The 20,959-nt window shown below is 40.2% G+C and overlaps 2 protein-coding genes across 3 annotated transcripts in view; one reads left to right on the top strand and one right to left on the bottom strand.

The window, feature by feature from the left end:
- lipf (lipase, gastric) overlaps positions 1–20,959 on the top strand; it is a 49,662-nt gene that overhangs the window by 14,619 nt on the left and 14,084 nt on the right. For both annotated transcript variants that reach the window (XM_041210501.1, XM_041210502.1), the window contains exons 5-8: positions 9,193–9,391; positions 10,700–10,809; positions 12,260–12,396; positions 15,067–15,213. In XM_041210501.1, the coding sequence (XP_041066435.1) occupies positions 9,193–9,391; positions 10,700–10,809; positions 12,260–12,396; positions 15,067–15,213 (593 nt within the window). The remainder of the gene's footprint in view (positions 1–9,192; positions 9,392–10,699; positions 10,810–12,259; positions 12,397–15,066; positions 15,214–20,959) is intronic.
- ankrd22 (ankyrin repeat domain 22) overlaps positions 622–20,959 on the bottom strand; it is a 63,769-nt gene continuing 43,431 nt past the window's right edge. The window contains exon 6 of the mRNA XM_041210507.1: positions 622–920. The gene's annotated coding sequence lies outside the window, so the exon portion shown is untranslated. The remainder of the gene's footprint in view (positions 921–20,959) is intronic.

The raw sequence follows: 20,959 nt of genomic DNA on the forward strand, positions 1-20,959 counted from the left end.
TTGCTATGATGGGATTTGAACCTGTGTCCCTAAAGCATTACGCAGGGCCTCTGGATTACTAGTCCAGTGACATTATCACTACACCTCCGTCTCCCTTTATTGGAATGCAAAGCAATGTATCAGCTGATTTGCACACTCCAAAGTCTCATTAAAAAAACAATGAGATAAGTGACCAGTTAACCTGTTTGGCAGTGTTGTTGAGGAATAAATGGCTGATGAAGCTCTGTTATTCTATGAATACTATGGGAGTTTTGTCTTGCTGCATGAGCAGAAGGGCTCTCAGTATACTTCTTGTTGGAAAGGCATCGCCTTCAAAAGCGTAGCACTCTCACTACAAAATGTCAGCCTGGATTATGTGTTCCAATTTTATGAATTGGGCCTTGTACTTGCAAAGTTTTGGTATAGAGGTATATGGTGGCTGGTAATTGCGAGGCTGACCAAATCCTACAGGGAAACTTGGCCAAGCTATCACAAAGATTTGCAATTTATATTTGTATTATGAGAAAGTATGTACACTGAAGTCAGAGCTAGAGTCCACTACCACTATTGGAGATTTTAAATATTAAATCAAAACCTTTATTAACGAAAGAAAAGAAAACTTAAACACACAAGATTACAGTTACACAGTTAAATTTAGTCTTACAACATTTCCCAAAAGACTTCTACTTAACTAGACTCCCAAAATAAAGACCCTTTTCCAGGCACAGTCTGAATAGATTCTTAATCTATAAAACATCCAGTAATATTACCACAAAGCATCCACAATTGCCATAAAGAAGGTATTTCACAGCTTCTCTCTTCCTCTTACGTGATGATGGAATTCCAAGGCTTTTAACAAAATCTTGCTTTCTGGAATAAGCATGCACTTTTTTAGAATAAAAATAGAAAATTCTGGAAAAATTCAACAGGTTTGACAGCATCTGTGGAGAGAGAAACAGAGTGAATGTTTCGAGTCTGTATGACCCTTCAGAGCAGAGCACTGCTCTGGGGTGGCTAGAGGCTGATATTTTACAGTACACTCTTCAAGATCTCACATGGCCACTGCCATACAGCTTTCAATCTTTTCTTAAATATATTTCTGCCTTTTGATCTTTTAAACCCATTGTTTTAAACTTTCTTTAAAACCCTTCCAAACTCAAACTTAGACTCTTCCAAATATAAGATCTTTCCTGTTTCCATCTTGTCTTTGCTTTTGGGTCAATAAAATATAATGTCCCCATTACTTGTTTACCTTGAAATATGCAGCCATTTTCCTTGTTACTTTGAAATTCAAATGCAAATGTTAGCTCGTCCATTTCAATTTCAAATATGTGTTTTTATACCTAACCCCTTTGATGATTTAAACCTTGCAGTCTGGCTGTTTTCAGTTTAATTAAATTAGTCACACACACACACACACACTCACACACACAGCCTCCACAAGCCTGCTTCAGGCAAGGACTGATTGGTTTTACTCTTCAGGCCCCTGTTTGTTTCTCTTTTCCCTACTCCACCCCACCTCCCCCAATCCCCTAACCCAGTTCACATGGCACATTGTGCACTAGTTCTAAGTGATGGATTTCCTGCAATTTGTTGAGTGAAAGAACTTCTGTCCAATTTATGTTGAGGTTTTCAGGTTAAACTGCAGTAAATTATCAAGTTTTCATATTTCATTTGGATTGAACAAGAAGATTTGAAAGTAATTATTCAGAACTTGGTGCATTGGTTTTGGGACATCCTGAAAAATATGACAGAGCATATTGTGAATCAGAGGCTTTTTCTTAGTATTATTTGTTAAAGTTCAACATCTGTGTAATGCATAAAATATTATAGATGTTAAATGTTAGCAAGAAACCCAAAGCTCCTTGTTAAGATTCTTGTTTCTATTTTTTTCTGAAACCCAACTGCAGATTTATAATTCTGTCCGTTGAGGAATTAGCACTGCCATGATACCAAACCATAGATTAGAAAATTATTTAACAAAGAACATAAGAAATAGATCTTCAGATGTTTAACCTCTTGCAGCCTGATGGGGTGAATTTGATAAGCTGCTGTACTAAGTGTTAAGTTCCAGTCCTGTTTGTCCCAATGCAATCAGTGTATCTCCAGCAATGACTCCCTACTCCTATTCCGGTCTTACCCCAAGGTTCCATCCTTTTCATTGTTCACATGAGCTCTTCTGTGATTTTACCCAGTAATCTGCCTCTAAGTATGTTGAGTCAAATGGACAACATATGTGTTGTTAGACTGCTTGTCCAACAAGTTGTGGAGGAGCCATAATTGCTTCCAGTTGATCATTGGGCAGATCAAAACCATATTATTTAGTTCCTATCAAAAGCTCTGTACTCTGGCCCTAACTCCACTTTACACTCTCTCTGCTTGAATATGGCTATTAAAACTCTGTACCCCAATGCAGAGAATTCAAAATCTTCATCCCTGTTTACAAGTCTGTCATGTCCCTGCTCTACTGTACCTGTGCATCCTCTCTTGCTTTCTATCACAGGCTGTGTGCCATTTGATACTCCAGTTCTGGCCTCCTGTGCATTGTTTTTCCTCTGTTCTACTACTTGTAGCAGATCCCGCTACCAACTGTCTGAAGTTCATTTCCTGTGCTGCCCCCTTCTCCGCACCAGTTTGCTGCTTCTCTCCCATTTTTTAAAAAGGTTGGCTTTTAAAAAAAACTTTTGTCAATGCTTTTAGTCATCTCTTCTAGCTATTTCAGTGCTGCTTGACATCTATTTGACCTTGTGAAGCACCTTGATGTTTTCTATGCTTTAAAACATTAAATGGGTAAATGCATCCTATTAAGCTTTACTGATTAACACAGACAGAGTAGCTCCAGGGATATAGTTGACTGAGTCAGCTGAAGCAGCCAGGATAGCGATGGGGGTATTGCAAGTGGTTCCATTCCTTATTGCTCTGCACTGATCCCTGCTGAATAGTATGTATGTGGGTCATTAAGCCAAGAGCAGGGATATGCTTAGCAGTGATGCCTCACTTAGTCAAATAGTATGTGCAGAATAGTTACCTGAGCAAATCACCACAGGGATGTTAGCACCTATAAAAATGGAGCATTGCATAAACCAGCTTAGGAGCGCAGAGAAACAATTGTGGGAAACAAGAATAGAAACTGCTGTGCTTTGAGGGAAAGTTCATTTCTAGAATGAAGCCTGAAAAGATGAACGGTTTATAGCAAAATTGTGCAACCAGTTCAGTGAAGGTCAGTAGGTTAAAGGTTTGTTTTACTCAGTGCTGATCCTGACTTGGTGTCAGCAGTAATTTCTTTAGCAGTGTGAACAACAACTTGCATTTATATAGCACTTTTAACATAGTAATTTTTTTTTATCCATTAATGGGATGTGGGTATCACTGGCTAGGCCAGCATTTATTGCCCATCCTAAATTGCCCTTGAGAAGGTGTTGGTGAGCTGCCTTCTTGAACCACTACAGTTCATGTGGTGTAGGTACACCCACAGTGTTGTTAGGAAGGGAGTTCCAGGATTTTGACCCAGCGACAGCGAAGGAATGGCGATATATTTCCAAGCCAGGATGGTGAGTGGCTTGGAGGGGAACTTCCAGGTGGTGGTGTTCCCATGTGTTTGCTGCCCACGTCCTTCTAGATGGTAGCAGCCGTGAGTTTGGAAGGTGCTGCCTTAGTGAGTCCCTGCAGTGCATCTTGTAGATGGTACACACTGCTGCCACTGTGCATCAGTGTTAGAGGGAGTGAATATTAGTGGACGGATCCAATCTAGTGGGTTGCTTTGTCCTGGATGGTGTCAAGCTGCTTGAGTGTTTTTGGGGCTGCACTCATCCAAGCAAGTGGGGAGTATTCCATCACACTCCTGACTTGTGCCCTGTAGATCATGGACAGCTTTGTGGAGTCAGGAGGTACGTTACTTGCTGAAGGATTCCTAGCCTCTGACCTGCTCGTGTAGCCATGGTATGTATATAGCTAATCCAGTTCAGTTTCTGATCAATGGTAACCCCCAGGATGTTGATCGTGGCGGATTCAGCGATGATGATGCCATTAAATGTCAGGTGCCCCAAATGCCCCAAGGCAGTTCACAGGAGCATTTATCAAACAAAATTTGACAATGAGACACATAAGGAGATATTAGGGCAAATGACTAGAAGCTTGGCCAATGGGTACTTTTTAAGGAGGCTCTTAAAGTACGATAGAGAGGCAGAGTTTGAGGAGTATTTTGCAGAGTTTGTGGTCTTAGAAATATAGAAAATAGGAGGAAGAGTAGGTCATTCGGCCCTTTGAGCCTGCTCCAAGCCCTGAGTGAAGAAGTTTCTCCTCACCTCAGTCCTAAATGGCCTATCCTGTATGTTGAGATTGTGACCCCTTGTTCCAGACCCCATAGCCATCATCTCTGCATCCAGTTTGTCCAGCTCTGTCAGAATTTTGTGTTTCAATGAGATCCCCTCTCATTCTTCTAAATTCCAGTGAATGCAGGCCTAGTCGGCCCAATCTCTCCTCATACGACAATCCTGCCATCCCAGGAATCAGCTTGGTGAACCCTCGCTGCACTCCCTCTATGGCAAGTATATCCTTTCTTGGGTAAGGAGACCAAAGCTGCACGCGATACTCTAGGTGTGATCTCTCCAAGGTTCTGTATAGCTGCATTAAGACAGCCTTACTCCTGTACTCAAGTCATCCTGCAATGAAGGCCAACATACCATTTGCCTTCTTAATTGCTTGCTGCACCTGCATGCTTGCTTTCAGTGATTGGTGTACAAAGACACCCATTTTCCCTTGTACATCAACATTTCCCAATCTATCATCATTTAAATAATACTTTCCCATTCTGTTTTTTTTCTACCAAAGTGGATAACTTCACACTTATCCCCTTCTACTGTGTCTGCCATGTATTTGCCCACTCACTCAACTTGTCTAAATTGAAGACTCTTAACATCCTCCTGACCACTCACATTTCCACCTAGTTTTGTCAGCAAACTTAGAAATATTCCATTTGGTTCCCTCATCCAAATCAGTAATATATATTCTGAATAGCTGGAGTCCAAGAACTGATCCCTGTGGTACCCCATTACTCACCGCCTGCCATTCCAAAAAAGACCCATTTATTCCTACTCTATTTCCTGTCTGCTTACCAATTCTGAATCCATGCCAATATATTACCCCCCAATCCCATGTGTTTTAACTTTATACTCTAACCTCTTATGTGGGACTTTATCAAAAGCTTTCTGAAAATCCAAATACACCATGCCCACTGGTTCTCCCTTATCTATTCTGCTAGTTACGTCCTCAAAAAACTCCAGTAGGTTTGTCAAACATGATTTCCCTTTCATAATCCATGTTGACTTTGTCTAATGCTGGTGATATTTTCTAAGTGTCCTGTTATTACATTGTTTATAATAGACTGTTAGCATTTTCTCTACCACTGATGTTAGGCTAACTGGTCCGTAATTCCCTGTTTTTACCCCTCCCTACCTTTTTTTAAATAGTGGGGTTGCATTTGCCATCCTCCAATCTGCTGGGACTGTTCCAGAATCTACAGAATTTTGGAAGATGACAACCTGTGCGTCCACTATTTCCATGGCTGCCTCCTTTAGTACCCTGGGATGGATTATAAGGCCCCGGGGATTTATCGACTTTCAGTCGCGATAATGTCTGTTTTTTTTTTAGTAATAATTTCCTTCAATCCCTTTTTTTCACTAAACCCTCGATTCCCTAGTATTTCTGGGAAGTTATTTGTGTCTTCCTTCGTGAAGACAGAACTAAAGTAGTTTAATTACTCTGCTATTTCCTTGTTTTTAGTTATAAATTCTCCTGTTTCGGACTGTAAGGGACCTATGTTTGTCTTCACCAATCTTTCTCTTCTTGCATATTTATAGAAGCTTTTACAGTCGTCTTATGTTCCTTGCAAGCTTTCTCTTCTCTATTTTTCCCTCCTTAAGCAATCTCTTGATCCTCCTTTGCTGAACTCAAAACTGCTCCCAATCCTCAGACTCGCTACTTTTTCTAGAAACTTTATATGACTCCTGTTTGGATGTAATACTACCCTTAATTTCTTTTGTTAGCCACAGTTGGGCCAGTTTTCCTGTTGTGTTTTTGCGCCAGAAAGAAATATGTAACTGTTGCAATGCACGTATTCATTCCTTAAATATTAGCCATTGCCTGTCCACCGTGATTCCTTTTAATGAAGTTCCCTAATCTATTTTAGTCAACTCGTGTTTCATAACTTCATTGTTTCCTTTGTTTAGATTTAGGATCCTAGTTTCGGATTGGACTACTTCACTTTCCAACCTAAGGAAGAATTCTATCATGTTATAGTCACTGTTCCCTGAAGGACCCCGTACAACAAGATTATTAACTAACCCCTTCTCGTTGCACAAAACCAGATCTAGAATAGGCTATTCCCTAGTTTGTTCCTCGACGTAAGGTCTAAAATACCATCTCGTACACACTCCAGGAATTCATCCGCCACAGTATTATTGCTAATTTGGTTTTCCCAGGTTATATGTAGATTAAAGTCACCCATTACTGCAGCACCCTTGATACATGAATCGCCAATTTCCTGTTTAATACCATCCCTTTAACTTACCACTACTGTTTGGAGGCTATAGACATTTGCCACTGATGTTTTCCACCCATTGTTGCTTCTTAGCTCCACCCAGACTGATTCTACCTCTAGATTTTCTGAGCCAATATCCCCCCCTCACTATTGCACTGATTTCATCCTTAATTAACAATGCCACACTACTTCCTTTTCCTTTTTGCCTGTCCTTCCTAAATATTGAATACCCTTGGATATTCATTTCCCAGCCTTGGTCACCTTGCAGCCATGTCTCTGTAATCGCAATATATTTGCGCTGTTAAGTCATCTACCTTATTGTGAATGGTCCATGCTTTCAAGTGCAGTGACTTTAGACTTGTCTTTTTACATATCTCTTTTTGTACTATCACTCTATTTGTTGCTAACCCTTGTTTCCTCTGCCTTCCACTTTTGCTTTTCTGACTTTCATTTCTATCTTTATTTCCTTCTCTTGTGTCTCTGCACTCGGGTTCCCGTTCCCCTGTCACTCTAGTTTAAACCCTCTCCCACAGTACTCGAGAATACCCCTGCCAGGATATTGGTCCTGGTCCTGCTGGAGTGCAACCAAAGGCACAACCACCAATGGTGGAGTGTTGAAAATCAGGCATACTCAAAAGGTCAGAATTGGAGGAGCATGGGTATCTTCCAGGCTTGTACAGGCAAGGCCATGGAGGTAATTGAAAGCAAGATGAGTACCTTAAAATTGAGATGTTGCCAGACTGGGTGCCAGTGTAGATCAGTGAGCAGTGGGGTGATGGGTGAATGGGATTTGGTACAAGTTAGGACATGGGCAGTAGAGTCAAGGTTGATGGGTATTCACAGACTGATCTTTACAATTTTTGTATTTAGTTGTGAGACCAATAATGGAGTTTGTTATCTTTGGGTTGAAGTTCTGTTTTAGAATATAAGCAATAGGAACAGGAGTAGGCCATTCAGCCCTTCAAGCCTGAACCGCCATTCTATTAGATCATGGCTAATCTTCTACTTCGACACCATTTTCCTGCACCATCCCCATATTCCTTGATGTTTTCAATACATAGAAATCCATCAATCTCAGCCTTGAATATACTCAACAACTGAGCTTCCACAGCCCTCTGGGACAGAGAATTCCAAAGATTCACCACCCTGTGTGTGAAGAAATTCCTCCTCATCTCAGTCCTAAATGGCCTGCCCCTTATTCTGAGACTGTGTCCCTTAGTTCTGGACCTTAGCACCCACCCCCTCCAAAGCCAGGAGAAACATCCTTCTTACATCTACCATGTCGAGCGTTGTCAGAATTTTGTATGTTTGAATGCGATCACCTCTCATTCTTCTAAACTCAAGAATAAAGGCCCAGGCTATTTAATCCTTCCTCATAGGACAATCCCTCCAACCCGGGAATTAATTTAGTGAACATTCATTGCACTCCCTCTGTGGCAAGTATATCTTTCTTTAGGTAAGGTTGTACACAATATTCCAGGTGCGGTCTCACCAAGGCTGTATATAATTGCAGTAAGACATCTTTATTCTTATAGAAACTAGGAGCAGGAGTAGGCCATTCAGCCCCTCGAGCCTGCTTCACCATTCATTATGATGGCTGATCATCCAATTCAATAGCCTGCTCCCGCTTTCTCCCCATACCCTTTGATCCCTTTCGCCCCAAGAGCTATATCTAACTCCTTCTTGAAAACATACAATGTTTTGGTCTCAGCTACTTTCTGTGGTAACCAATTCCACAGGCTCACCCCTCTCTGGGTGAAGAAATTTCTCCTCATCTCAGTCCTAAATGGTCTACCCCATATCCTCAGACTGTGACCCCTGGTTCTGGATTCCCCACCATCGGGATCATCGTTCCTGCATCTACCCTGTCTAGTCCTGTTAGAATTTTATAGGTTTCAATGAGATCCTCCCTCATTCTTTGTTCTATTTGATTGTGACACTATAGGATAATGTACAGTATAGAGGAAGTAATGTATCCCTGTTGATCAGAGTCAGGCTAGACCCACAACTCTATAATGTTAGTACTTAGTTTAACATTTTGATGAGTCATTTTGATGCACAATACTTAGCTTCTTGCATTTCACATTTGTATGTGTTTCAGCAATTAGCTTCTAAAGCTCTCATCACAGCCCCTTTCTAGAACCAATTAATGCTTGCACAGTTGAACAGTAAATACAAAGACTTGGGTGCTTGGCCTGAATAGCCAAGTGGTTATGGTACTAGGTTTGTAACCCGAAGTTCAAGAGTTCAAATCTCACAATGGCGAACTATGAAACAATGTAACTTCATCTGAAACAGATGGAAACGGGTTTGTACTCGAAAGAGTTACAAAGACTTGGGCACCGTATAAGTTGAAAAAATAAATTACATTGCAGTTATACATATCAGTAGTATAGGTTGTTCATTGAAAATAATATGCCATAGTAAATGTAATTAATGGAAATTAGATTGGAAATGCATTGCAGAACTAAATGAGAATTTGTCAGGTAAAATCGCATGCAATTAAGTGGCTTGTACCAATCTGTTAAGTGGGCTAGATACACTTAAGTCATAAAGGTACCTTATACACTCCAGTAGGTTATTCAATAATGGATATACTCATACTTAGCCTTTTGAAGGGAACAGCATTTTGTTTGCTTTCATTTCATAGGAAGTATTTTTGTTTATTCCTTTAGGAATCCGACCTGTTGTATTTCTGCAGCATGGTTTACTAGCCGCTGGCAGCAATTGGGTTACAAACCTGGCAAACAACAGCTTGGGCTTTATACTAGCAGATGCTGGTTTTGATGTATGGATTGGAAACAGCCGAGGAAATACGTGGTCCAGAAAGCACAAAACCATTCCAGATTATAAGGAGGCATTCTGGACTTTTAGGTAACAAATGCTTTTATATTGTTTTAATGATTTGCACCTTTAGTGCACCAGACATTGATCTTATTGGCTGTGCAAATTGGCTGCTGTTTGCCTCCAATACTACAGTGATTACACTCCATAAATGCAAAGTCAGTCTTCTTTTCTTAAGAGAAAATACTTTTTAACCAGTTTAAAATTTCTACTAATAGAAGTAATGAGACTTGGTATACAGCAGGCTTCTTGTTATGTGTTTACTTTAGCTTGGATAATTTCTCATTTCCCATTTAGGAGAGGAAAATTAAAATGCGTGATTATTTTGTTTCAACAATTCTGTCAGATATTTAAAGGAGCTAATCAAATGAATTGACAAGCGCAGCAATCTCCACAAAACCCACTCTTTTTATTTTGATCCCATCTTTTAAGAAAGGAAGACTGACTTTGCATTTATATAATGCTGTAAATTATATTGTTATAGCCATTGAATTACCTTTTAAGTGTGTATTCACTGTAGTAATGGAGGCAAGCAGCAGCCAATTTGTACAGCCAATGAGATCAGTGACCAGCCATCTGTATTGAAGGTGTTTGGTTGAGGGATGAATGTTTTCCAGGACACCAGGGGAATTCTGTGTTCCCCTACCAATAGTGCCATATGATCTTTTACATCCACCTGAAGAGCCAAATAGGGCCTGGGTTTAAAGTCTCACCCAAAAGACTCCCTCAATACTGCACTGAAGCTGTCAGCCTAATTATACAATCAAATCCTGCAGTGGGACTTCATCCTGCAATCTTCTGACTTTGGAAAGATGCTACCAGTGAGCCAAGCTGGCATTCTGCAAAATATGCTATATTACAAAAGCATAGTATCTTGTTTAGGACTACTTTATAATCCAGTGGAATTTTTATCCAGGAAGCAGTTGCTCAAGTAATTAAGTTCATCCGTCTCCCCAGTTCCTCAAGGTGTAAGACTTGTGATTACTGTGAAAATATACAATTCTTCTTATGTATTATATTCAGGGCTATGAATTTGCAGTAGTCTCCAAATAATTAAAGTATAATTTGATCATCTGACGTTTTACTCATTGTCAAAACAGTTTTGTTCATCATGTTCAGTGAAGTGATTGTACTACAGGTATATATAAAAAGAAATAACAGTAATGTGACAACATTAGCTGAACCTGAAATCTGCTCACGTGGTATTAAGTCAGGGTGCATAATAGCTGCTTGGAATCATATTTGCTTCAACACTTTCAATTAATATTGTACTGCGAAAGCTTTCAATTAGCATTAAAAGTATGACTGATTTTATTTTGTGGTTTGTGATATTTTCAGCTTTGATGAAATGGCCACCAAGGATTTACCAGCGGTAATAGACTTCATCCTCCAAAAAACATCCCAACGACAGCTATTTTATGTTGGTCATTCTCAGGGAACAACAATTGGTAAGCCATACAACCGTACTTAGTAAATGCATGTTTTATGTATTAAATGACATAAGCAGAGCTTGAGTCGTGTGAATGCAAAGTAATTTGACTCAAAAGAAAGGAAACAAGAAGTCAGCTTTGCAATGCCTTAATCTATCATAGGTGAAGGAAATTTGGAAGACCGTTGCTGCAACATTATGTTGGATATGAAGAGAATTGCTTCATTCTGGTGCAGGAAATTGATCTCATTGAAGTTTGCTCATTTGTCTATATTCAGTTCAATTATCAAATATGAGATTGTTGCCAAAGCTTTTTGCTAATTATGGTTCCATGAACTTTGACAGTTGGAATATTTTATTTTGTTAAAGGCAGTATATAAATGGAAGTTGTCAACAGCAGTAGACATGATTTATAATTATTGAGGATTAATTTTGATGATCTCTTGTGGATGGGTACAAAAACCTCTTCAAAATTATTAAATTAGAAAAAGAATCATTGATTGGGCCATTAAAATAGATGAGCCAGGGAGGAATTGGTTCCGTTGAACCTTTGAACGACAAACACATATTTGTTGGGATCAGGAGCTTTTCTGAAACCAGACTTTTGAAGGAGATGCTTGACTTTTTTTGTACTAAATTCAGATGATTGGATTGCTGAACTTCAGTGAGACTGAATTGTTTGTCCCTGGGTTTCAGATTTGAAATTGAAGGGACTCTGCCTTGCTTCACAGATTGAATTATATAATTACGCTTTACAAATTGGTGGATGCAGAAACACATTTGACTATCTACCATCACTTGAGAATTGAGCATCTTTGGCTGAGTTCTATCCCAGGCTACCTAATGCCATGTTCTTTTGTAATTGGCAATTGCTATGGAGATTGACTGCTGCATATATTTCTGCTTGTCCAATCTCACTCACTTGTTGAAGCACACCTCCTTTTAAACCAGGGCTTTGTTTCAATGCCACTGTTTAACTGCAGGGTGGGTTGTAAGAATCCGTTTTCCAAATGCACACTCAGTGTAAAGCCTTATCCACTGAGCACGTAAATTAGGAAATCATGGCTGATTCCCACTACCCTCTCTCCAGTATTAATTTTGGAGCATACTATGATCATGGAATATATAATTCCAATGTTCCCTTTAATTGGGTTCACAATATTTAGTAATAATTTTTTAAGAAGTCTGTTTTTAAAGCACCTATATGTTTGAAGTTATGAATGTCTAAGGCTTTGAATTCAAGTTGATTATCTAAACAGTTTACAGATTACTTGTTTGAAGTGATTACCATATATTAACTATAACCTGTGGACGTGACAGACTTTTAAAAACAGGTTTTTTGAAACCTTAAAATGAAGCTCCTCTACTTGTTTTCTTTCTTGCATCCAACATGGAATTTTTAAAAGTTGAATGAGAATTGTAACGTTTGCCTTTTAGTCTCCCTGAATGTTCTATTTTCCCTTACTCAGGTTTCATAGCCTTTTCCAAATTTCCTGAGTTAGCAAAGAAGATTAAAGTCTTTTTTGGCTTGGCTCCTGTTGCAACAGTTAAATATTCTGAGAGTCCACTAGCAAAGCTTGGGGAACTTCCGGAGTTTTTGATCAGAGTAAGTGCTTTTTTATTTTATAAAAAGGGTAAAGCTGGGGAAGAGGAAGAATTTACTGTTGGATTTAGGATGCACTTTACAATTTGTAAGACGATGGAACTTTTTATGCTCTGGGTACTTTACAGAAAGAGGAGTTGCAACGAGCAGAGTTGAGTAACACTGTATCAACTGCAGTTCAATTAACGCGATAAGTAGGACTTGATGTTTGTGGGTGTGAATTGTCCTTGGAAGACAGTTCAACTGAAGTTATCTCCCAGAGCTGACCCCTAGCTGTGTTTTTAAAAATGAATCATGGATCTGTTGATTCTGATGATATCTGTAAGGCAGGAAGAGAATGGGCGGATCTGCAGCCTGGAAACTCAGAAGCACTGGTTTCCCTTGGGCCCTGCCGAATTTACTTGCAGGACCAGTTTCAATTTTTTTTCAATGGGTTTTCCAGCTGCAACCGGTCAGATTGATAGTCTGGCTGGGTGTTGAGCAGGAAGGCTGTTGGGGAGCAGAAGAAAGTTAAGTACAATATGTGGCCGGAGAATTGGCCATCAAAGTTTGTGGGGGGCAGTGAGCAAATAGTGGTATGGTCTGCCAATTATTGGAGTCCCATCATTGGGTTTTTAAAAGGTAAGCTTGGTGGGCCAAGTGGAAGCACTCTGCTCCTCCTGGCCCACAAGCAGTGCTATAAAGATACTTGTCTGTTGAATCTGACCCTTCACGCTTCCCTTCAGCTTTGGAAGCCCAGCCTACAGGTGTTGAAACTAAAAGTTAACTTAAATTATAGGCACCCAGCCTCTTTAAAATCTATTATTGATCGACCTGCCTCCTCAGGGCTGGTTGGTTGACAGCCCCCCAACCTGCATCCATTAAAACCAGAAGGAGGTGGGCTAAGGAATGGTTGCCCATTTTTAAAATTTAGGTCTATGGCATCTTAACCTGCCTCCATTATTTGCAACAATGGATAGAATCTTTGGCTCAGCGAGTAGGGGCAGAGCCCACTCACAGAGGCGTAAAATGATGTGGAGTGACGTCGGGTGTGCATCCCGACATCACCGCACGTCATTCAGATTTTCAGCTCAGCGGGCGTCATTTAACAATTAATTAAACCATTGACCTGAACTGCCCGCCCAACCCTAAGGTTGGCGGGCAGACGAAGAGCCCAGGCGGCCTTAGCATTTTTCATGGAACCTCATCCACAGGCAGGATGAGGTTTCATGAACGTTTCTGTGTCTCAGGGAGATTTCACTTCCCGACTTGGCCTATTCCCCCTGCCTGCTCAGCACTTCAAGTGCCTGTCACGCTGGACAGGCTCTAATTGACCCGCCCACGTAAAATGGCAGCGCCCAGCTGATTGGCTGCGTGCCCGCCCCCGCATAACCCCTCCGATGGAAGAAAATTCTCCCCTATGTATTTGATTGATGCTCAGGTTTTCATTACCTCCTCCAAAGCTCCTTATGGAATTGCTGTACAGCTGAATATTGTAAAAACAAATTAAGTTGGCAACTGTTGGAGCTGGGATTCGATTCCCCATTGAATAAATTATGTAAGTAGAATAGTATTTTATTCCATATAGCAGTGGTTGAAGGATCCCTTTTCAAATGAACTCAATCATGTGCCCCATCTAAATTATAATACTGTGTAATACTCATAACATGAAAGCGCTGCATGTAAAGAGTTAGAGCCATATAGAGTCATTAAGGCACAGAAGGAGGCCATTTGGCACATTGGATTGATCTACAGGGAGCAAGCATGGACTCAATCAGTCGCATTCCCCCACTTTATCCCTGTAGCCCTGCAAGTTTAATTCCTTCAAGTGTCCATCAAACTTTCTATTGCAACCATTGATTGTCTCCATTTCCACCACCATTGTAGAGTTCCAGGATATTACCACTTGCTGTGCAAAAAAGATTTTCTACATACCCTCTTGCTACCCACATCTCTTGCCCAAAACCTTAAATCCGAGTCCCTTCAACCTTGTACAATCAGCTTTTTTTTTGTCTCCCTATTTAAACCTGTTATAATCTTCCACACTTATCAAATCTTCCCTCAATCTCCTTTTCACCAAGGAGAAAAACTGCAGTTTCTCCAACCTAATCTCGTAGATAAAGTACCTTGAATCATTCTGGTAACTCTCCTATGCACTCTCTTGCATTTCTTTAAGTGTGGTGACCAAAACTCTTCACAATACTCCAGTTGTGCTAAGCGGAGTTTTATAAAGGTTCAGCATAACTTCTCTCCCTTTGCCTCTATTTATGAAGCCACAGAACCCGTATACTTCGCTAATTATGTCATGCTACTGTTTAAAGATCTATGCACATGAACCTCCAGGATTGTTTTATTAATGCTTTTAAGAAAACACATTTACTTACTGATATTTACGGATGATGCGCTCTTGCCACTCCTTCGTACACACTCCTCTCCCAAGTGAGGCAGCCAGCCCAATGTGTTGCACAAGTGGTATCTGCACTCGCTTCCACTTCTCCGACTGTCGGAATGACTGCAGGAGATCAGGATGCCCACTCCCTGCCCCTACCCATCATAGGCAATTTCCAATCACTATCCTGCCACCCACCCGCCTTGTTATTGATTACATTAGCCAGCGCTTAACAGGCTAATTTATTTATTTTATCATGTTTCTTTTAAACATATCATTTATTTATGTTCTTTTGTGGTTTTCAGGGTTTGTTCGGAAATATGGAGTTCCTTCCACAAGATAGGGAAATAACATGGCTTGCTACACACATATGCAATCGCTTTTTGCTTGAAGAGCTCTGTGGCAATATATTCTTCGTAATAAGTGGATTCAACGAGAAGAACCTCAACATGGTAAGCATCACAGAATTTTGAAAGATAGGAAAGGTTGGAAAAAAGTACTGGATATACCTATGGAAAAACCTCTAGTTCATCCAGACTGGATTGTTCTGTGAATATAATCATTGTTGCTCATTGTGTTTGTAGTTGGTAATTGGCTGGTCAGTTTTTACCTGCCTTGTGATGTAAATTACTCAAAAGTCTAGTTAGAAATGTTCAAACTTGCACCCAGTTAGGAGCAGGCAGGTTAGAAAATCACTTGATCATGAACTGGTTGTCACTTGATTCAGCGGATAGTGCTCTAGTATCTGTTTGTTATTATCCCATTCAATATAAAGGCATCAAATATCCCACATTAAAGTCCAGATACATGTACGATGAATTTTAAATCTTCAATAATTTTAAGATTGCAAAATAACTTAGTAACTCCAAATGAAGTATAATGTAGGAATAAGTGAACATGTCCACTTGACAGAAAGAGTAGAAAAGCAGTATGTTATTTAAATGGTGAGAGATTGCAGAACTCTGAGGTACAGAGGGATCTGGGTGTCCTGGTACATGAATCACAAAAAGTTAGTATGCAGGTGCAGCAAGTGATTAAGAAGGCAAATGGAATGTTATCATTTATTGTAAGGCGAATTGAGTATAAAAGTGGGGAAGTTTTGCTACAGTTGTACAGGATGAGACCCCAACTGGAGCACTGAGTACAGTTTTAGTCGCTTTACTTAAGAAAGGATATAACTGTATTAGACACAACATTTCACTTGCATTTCCCCCAACTTAGTCTACTGCATTCGTTGCTCCCAATGTGGTCTCCTCTACATTGGAGAGACCAAACGTAAACTGGGCGACTGCTTTGCAGAACACCTGCGGTCTGTCCGCAAGAATGACCCAAACCTCCCTGTCGCTTGCCATTTTAACACCCCACCCTGCTCTCTTGCCCACATGTCTGTCCTTGGCTTGCTGCATTGTTCCAGTGAAGCCCAACGCAAACTGGAGGAACAACACCTCATCTTCCGACTAGGCACTTTACAGCCATCCGGACTGAATATTGAATTCAACAACTTTAGGTCGTGAGCTCCCTCCCCCAACCCCACCCCCTTTCTGTTTCCCCCTTCCTTTTCTTTTTTTTCCAATAAATTATATAGATTTTCCTTTTCCCACCTACTTCCATTATAAAAAGAAAAAAAAAAAATATTTATTTATTTATTTATTTATTTTACATCTTTTATGCTCTCCCCACCCCCACTAGAGCTGTACCTTGAGTGCTCTACCATCCATTCTTAATTAGCACATTCGTTTAGATAATATCACCAACTTTAACTTTAACACCTATGTGTTCTTTTGTATTATTGTTGTTGACATCTTTTGAAGATCTGCTTCTATCACTGCTTGTTTGTCCCTACAACCACACCCCCACTCCACCTCTCTCTCTCCGCCCCCCACACACACACCTTAAACCAGCTTATATTTCAACTCTTTCTTGGACTCGAACTCAAGTTCTGTCGAAGGATCATGAGGACTCGAAACGTCAACTCTTTTCTTCTCCGCCGATGCTGCCAGACCTGCTGAGTTTTTCCAGGTAATTCTGTTTTTGTTTTTGTTTTGGATTTCCAGCATCTGCAGTTTTTTTGTTTTTATAACAGTTCAGAGAAGGTTCATTTGACTGATTTCTACGTTAAAGGTGTTTTGAGGAAAGGTTGGACAGGTTGTCCAGTATCCATTAGAGTTTAGTAGAAAGACAGGTGATCTTATTGAACATATAAAATCCTGAGGGGACTTGACAGGGTGGATGCGGAGGGGATGTTTCCCGACTGGGAGAGACTAGAATTAGGGGACACAGTTTATAAATAAAGGAGTATCCCATTCAGGACAGAAATGAGAATTTTTTTCTGAGGGTTGTTAGTCTGTGGAATTCTCCCCAGAAAGAAATGGAGGCAGTTTTATTGAATATTTTAAAAGCTGAATTAGATTTTTGATTGACAAAGGAGTCAAAGGGTATAGGGGGTAGACAGGAAAGTAGAGTTGAGGCCACAGTCAGATCAGCCAGCCATAAAAAGAGAAGAAAGGGACTAGCTGCTCATTTTTAATCCCACTTTCCACCTGGTCCGCAGTCTTGCAGGTTGTAGCACTTCCGGTGCATATCCAGGTACCTTCTAAATGAGTTGAACATTTCAGCCTCAACCACTAATTTAGGCAGTGAATTCCACTACTTTCTGGATGAAGAAATTTTTCCTCATGTTCCCTCTAATCCTTCTACCAATCACCTTAAATCTATGCCCCCTGGTAATTGACCCCTCAGTCAGGGGAAACAGGTCTTTTCCTGTAAACCCTATCTAAGCCCCTCATAATTTTGTATGCCTCAGTCAGGCCACCCCTCAGCCTTCTCTGTTCTTAAAAAAAAACACAACTCTAGCCTCTCCAATCTATCTTCATAGCTGCAATTTTCAATCCCTGGCAAAATTCTTATAAATCTCCTCTGTACTCCCCTCAAGAGCAATTAAGTCCTTCCTGTAATGTGGTGACTAGTACTGTGTACACAATTCCAGCTGTGGCCTAACCAGTGTTTTATACAGTTCCATCATTACATCCTGCTTTTGTATTTAATACCTTGTCCAAGAAAGGAAAGCATTCCATATGCTTTCTTTACCACCTTATCCACCTATCCTGCCACCTTCAGGGACCTGTGCACATACACTCATAAGGTCTCTCACTTGCTCATTCCTCTCAATATCCTCCAATAATTGCTTTTTCCCTTGCTTTGTTTGTCCTCCCTAAATGCATTATCTCGCAGTTCTTTGGATTGAATTCTATTTGCCACTTTTCCACACACTTAACCAAACCACTGATATCATCCTGGAGACAACAGCTATGTAATTCTATTAATTACAATTTATTCTCAATGTTGGGAGAGAAAGGACACAGGAAAGAAAAAAAAATTAAATAAAAAGGCATGTGAGAAAAAAATGGTTGTGTCTAAAACATTTGGGGTGGGGTGGAACATTGTTGTTGCCAAAAATGTATCTAACAAGAATATAATTCATTGCTTAAAGCTTACTTTTGGGGTAGGGTATCTGTTGGTGAAGGTGTGCTGGCCTCTGTATTAGAGAGACAAATGCAGTTTTGTGACCTTTTCCCTATGACTCACCACTTTAAGTCTTCCTCCCATTCCCACTCTTGATTTCTCCATCTTTTTTCTGCTATATTGAAAAGCTCAAAGCAAAATCAAGGGACAGTATCTTCTCCTCTGAGTGATTTGCAGCTCTGGCCCGAAAGTACATTTTAAAAACTCAGTATCTATCCATCAAGAGATGCTGATGATATAGAGTCCTCACAGCACAGAAGGAGGCCAATCAGCCCATTAAACCCTTGTTAGCTCTCTGTAGAACAAGCCATTTCCCTGTTCAATCCCCGTAAGTTTATTTCCGTCAAGTGTCCATCTAATTTCCTTGTGAAATGATTCATTGTCGCTGCTTCCACCATCCTTGTAGGCAGCGAATTGCAGGTTGTTATCATCTGCTGCAGTTGATAAATGTGAAAACTACTTGTACGTTACTATAATAGTATTGAGCTCTGTTCTTTGTTATATTTAGGTGTATCACAAGAATGAATTGAAGCCAATTTGGTGCATATTGGGTGTTGAGTCACAAATTAACTGACACAATGAGATCGTCCATTTGGGATTCTATTTCTGCTTCACTATGATGTCCATTCTAGCCTCGATTGATTTCAGGCTAAATCTACATTGCATTCAATGTCTTAGCGAAGTGAAACTAATCACACCAATGTTACCCTTGTAGCGTAAAAACACACTGAGGCTTAGCATTCCAAGTTCACCTGCTGTGTCCATTCCAAACGAAAATCCAATGTAAATTTCTCTTCTCCTACTCAGCCCCATGCCTGCTTCTCCCCCCAAAAAGATACAAACTGTCCTAAGTTGGAAAATTGAGTAATTGTCTGTAAGCCAACAAATGTGAAGCACTTAGCTGACGTAGAAAATAGGAACAGGAGTAGATCATTCAGCCCTTCGAGCCTGCTGCGCCATTCAGTATGATCATGGCTTATCATCTATCTCAACACCGTACTCCTGCGCTTTCCCCATACCCCTTGACATCTTTAGAATCCAGAAATCTTATCTATTTCCTTCTTAAATATATTCAGTGACTTGACCTCCACAGCCTTCTGTGGTAGAGGATTCCATAGGTTCTCCACCCTCTGTGTGAAAAAGTTTCTCCTCATCTTAGTCCTACATGGTCTACCCCATATCCTGAGACTGTGACCCCTTGTTCTAGACTCCCCCCTTTCATCCCTGCATCCATCTGTCCATTCCTGTCAAAATTTTATGTTTCAATGAGATATTCTCTCATTCTTCTAAACTCCAGTGAATATAGGCCTAGTTGGGCCCATTTCTCCTCTTAGGACAATCCTGCCATCCCAGGAATCAGCCTCCCTCTATGGCAGGTATATCCTTTATTGGGTAAGGAGACCAACACTGCACACAATCTCCAGGTGTGGTCTCACTAAGGCCCTGTACTGCTGCAGTAAGATATCCCTGCTCCTGTACTCAAGTCCTCTTGTAATGAAGGTCAACAACCATTTGCCTTCTTAACTGCTTGCTGTACCTGCATGCTTGTTTTCAGTGCTTGATGTACAAGGACATCCAGGTTCATTTGTCCATCAACATTTCCCAATCTATCACCATTTAAATAATAGTCTGCCATTCTGTTTTTCTACCAAAGTGGATAACTTGACATTTATCTGCATTACACTGCGTCTGCCATGTATTTGCCCACTTATTTAACTTAACTTAACTTGAAGCTTCTTAACATCCTTCTAACCACTCTCATTCCTACCTAGTTTTGTGTCATCAGCAAATTCAGAAATATCCCATTTTGTTCCTTCATCGAAATCATTGATATATATTGTGAATAGTTGGGGCCCAAGCACTGATCCCTGCAGTACCCCACTAGACATCACCTGCCATTCCAAAAAAGATCCATTTATTCCTACTCTGTTTCCTGTCCACTAACCAATTCTCAACCCATACCAATATATTAACCTTAGTCCCATGTGCATTAATTTTACACACTAACCTCTTATGTGGGACTTTATCAAAAGATTTCTGAAAATCCAAATACACTACATCCACTGATTCTCCCTTGGCTATTCTGCTAGTTACGTCCTCAAAGAACTCCAGTAGGTTTATCAAACACGAGTTCCCTTTCATAAATCCATGTTGACTTTGTCTAATCATGTTGATATTTTCTAAGTGTCTTGTTATCACATCTTTTATAATAGACTGTAGCATTTTACTTAATAATGAGTTTGGCTAATCTGTTTGTAATTCACTGTTTTCTCCCTCCTTTTTTGAATAGTGGGGTTACATTTGCCACTCTTCAATCTGCCAGGACTGTTCTAGAATCTACAGAATTTTAGAAGCTGACAACCAATGCATCCACTATTTCCATGGCCACCTCCTTTAGTACCCTGGAATGTAGGTTACCAGGCCCTGGGGATTTATTGGCTTTCAGTCCCATTAATATCACCAGTGCTGTTTTTTTACTAATACTAATTTCCTTCAATTCCTCCTTCTCACTAGACCCTTGGTTGCCTAGTATTTCTGGGGAAGTTATTTTTGTCTTCCTCCATGAAGACAGAATTAACGTAGTTATTTAATTGCCCTGCCGTTTCCTTGTTTTCTATTATAAATTCTCCTGTTTCAGACTGTAAGGGACCTACATTTGTCATCTTCAGTCTTTTT

The sequence above is a fragment of the Carcharodon carcharias genome, chromosome 17 (genome assembly GCF_017639515.1).
Source record: "Carcharodon carcharias isolate sCarCar2 chromosome 17, sCarCar2.pri, whole genome shotgun sequence".
NCBI lineage: Eukaryota > Metazoa > Chordata > Chondrichthyes > Lamniformes > Lamnidae > Carcharodon > Carcharodon carcharias.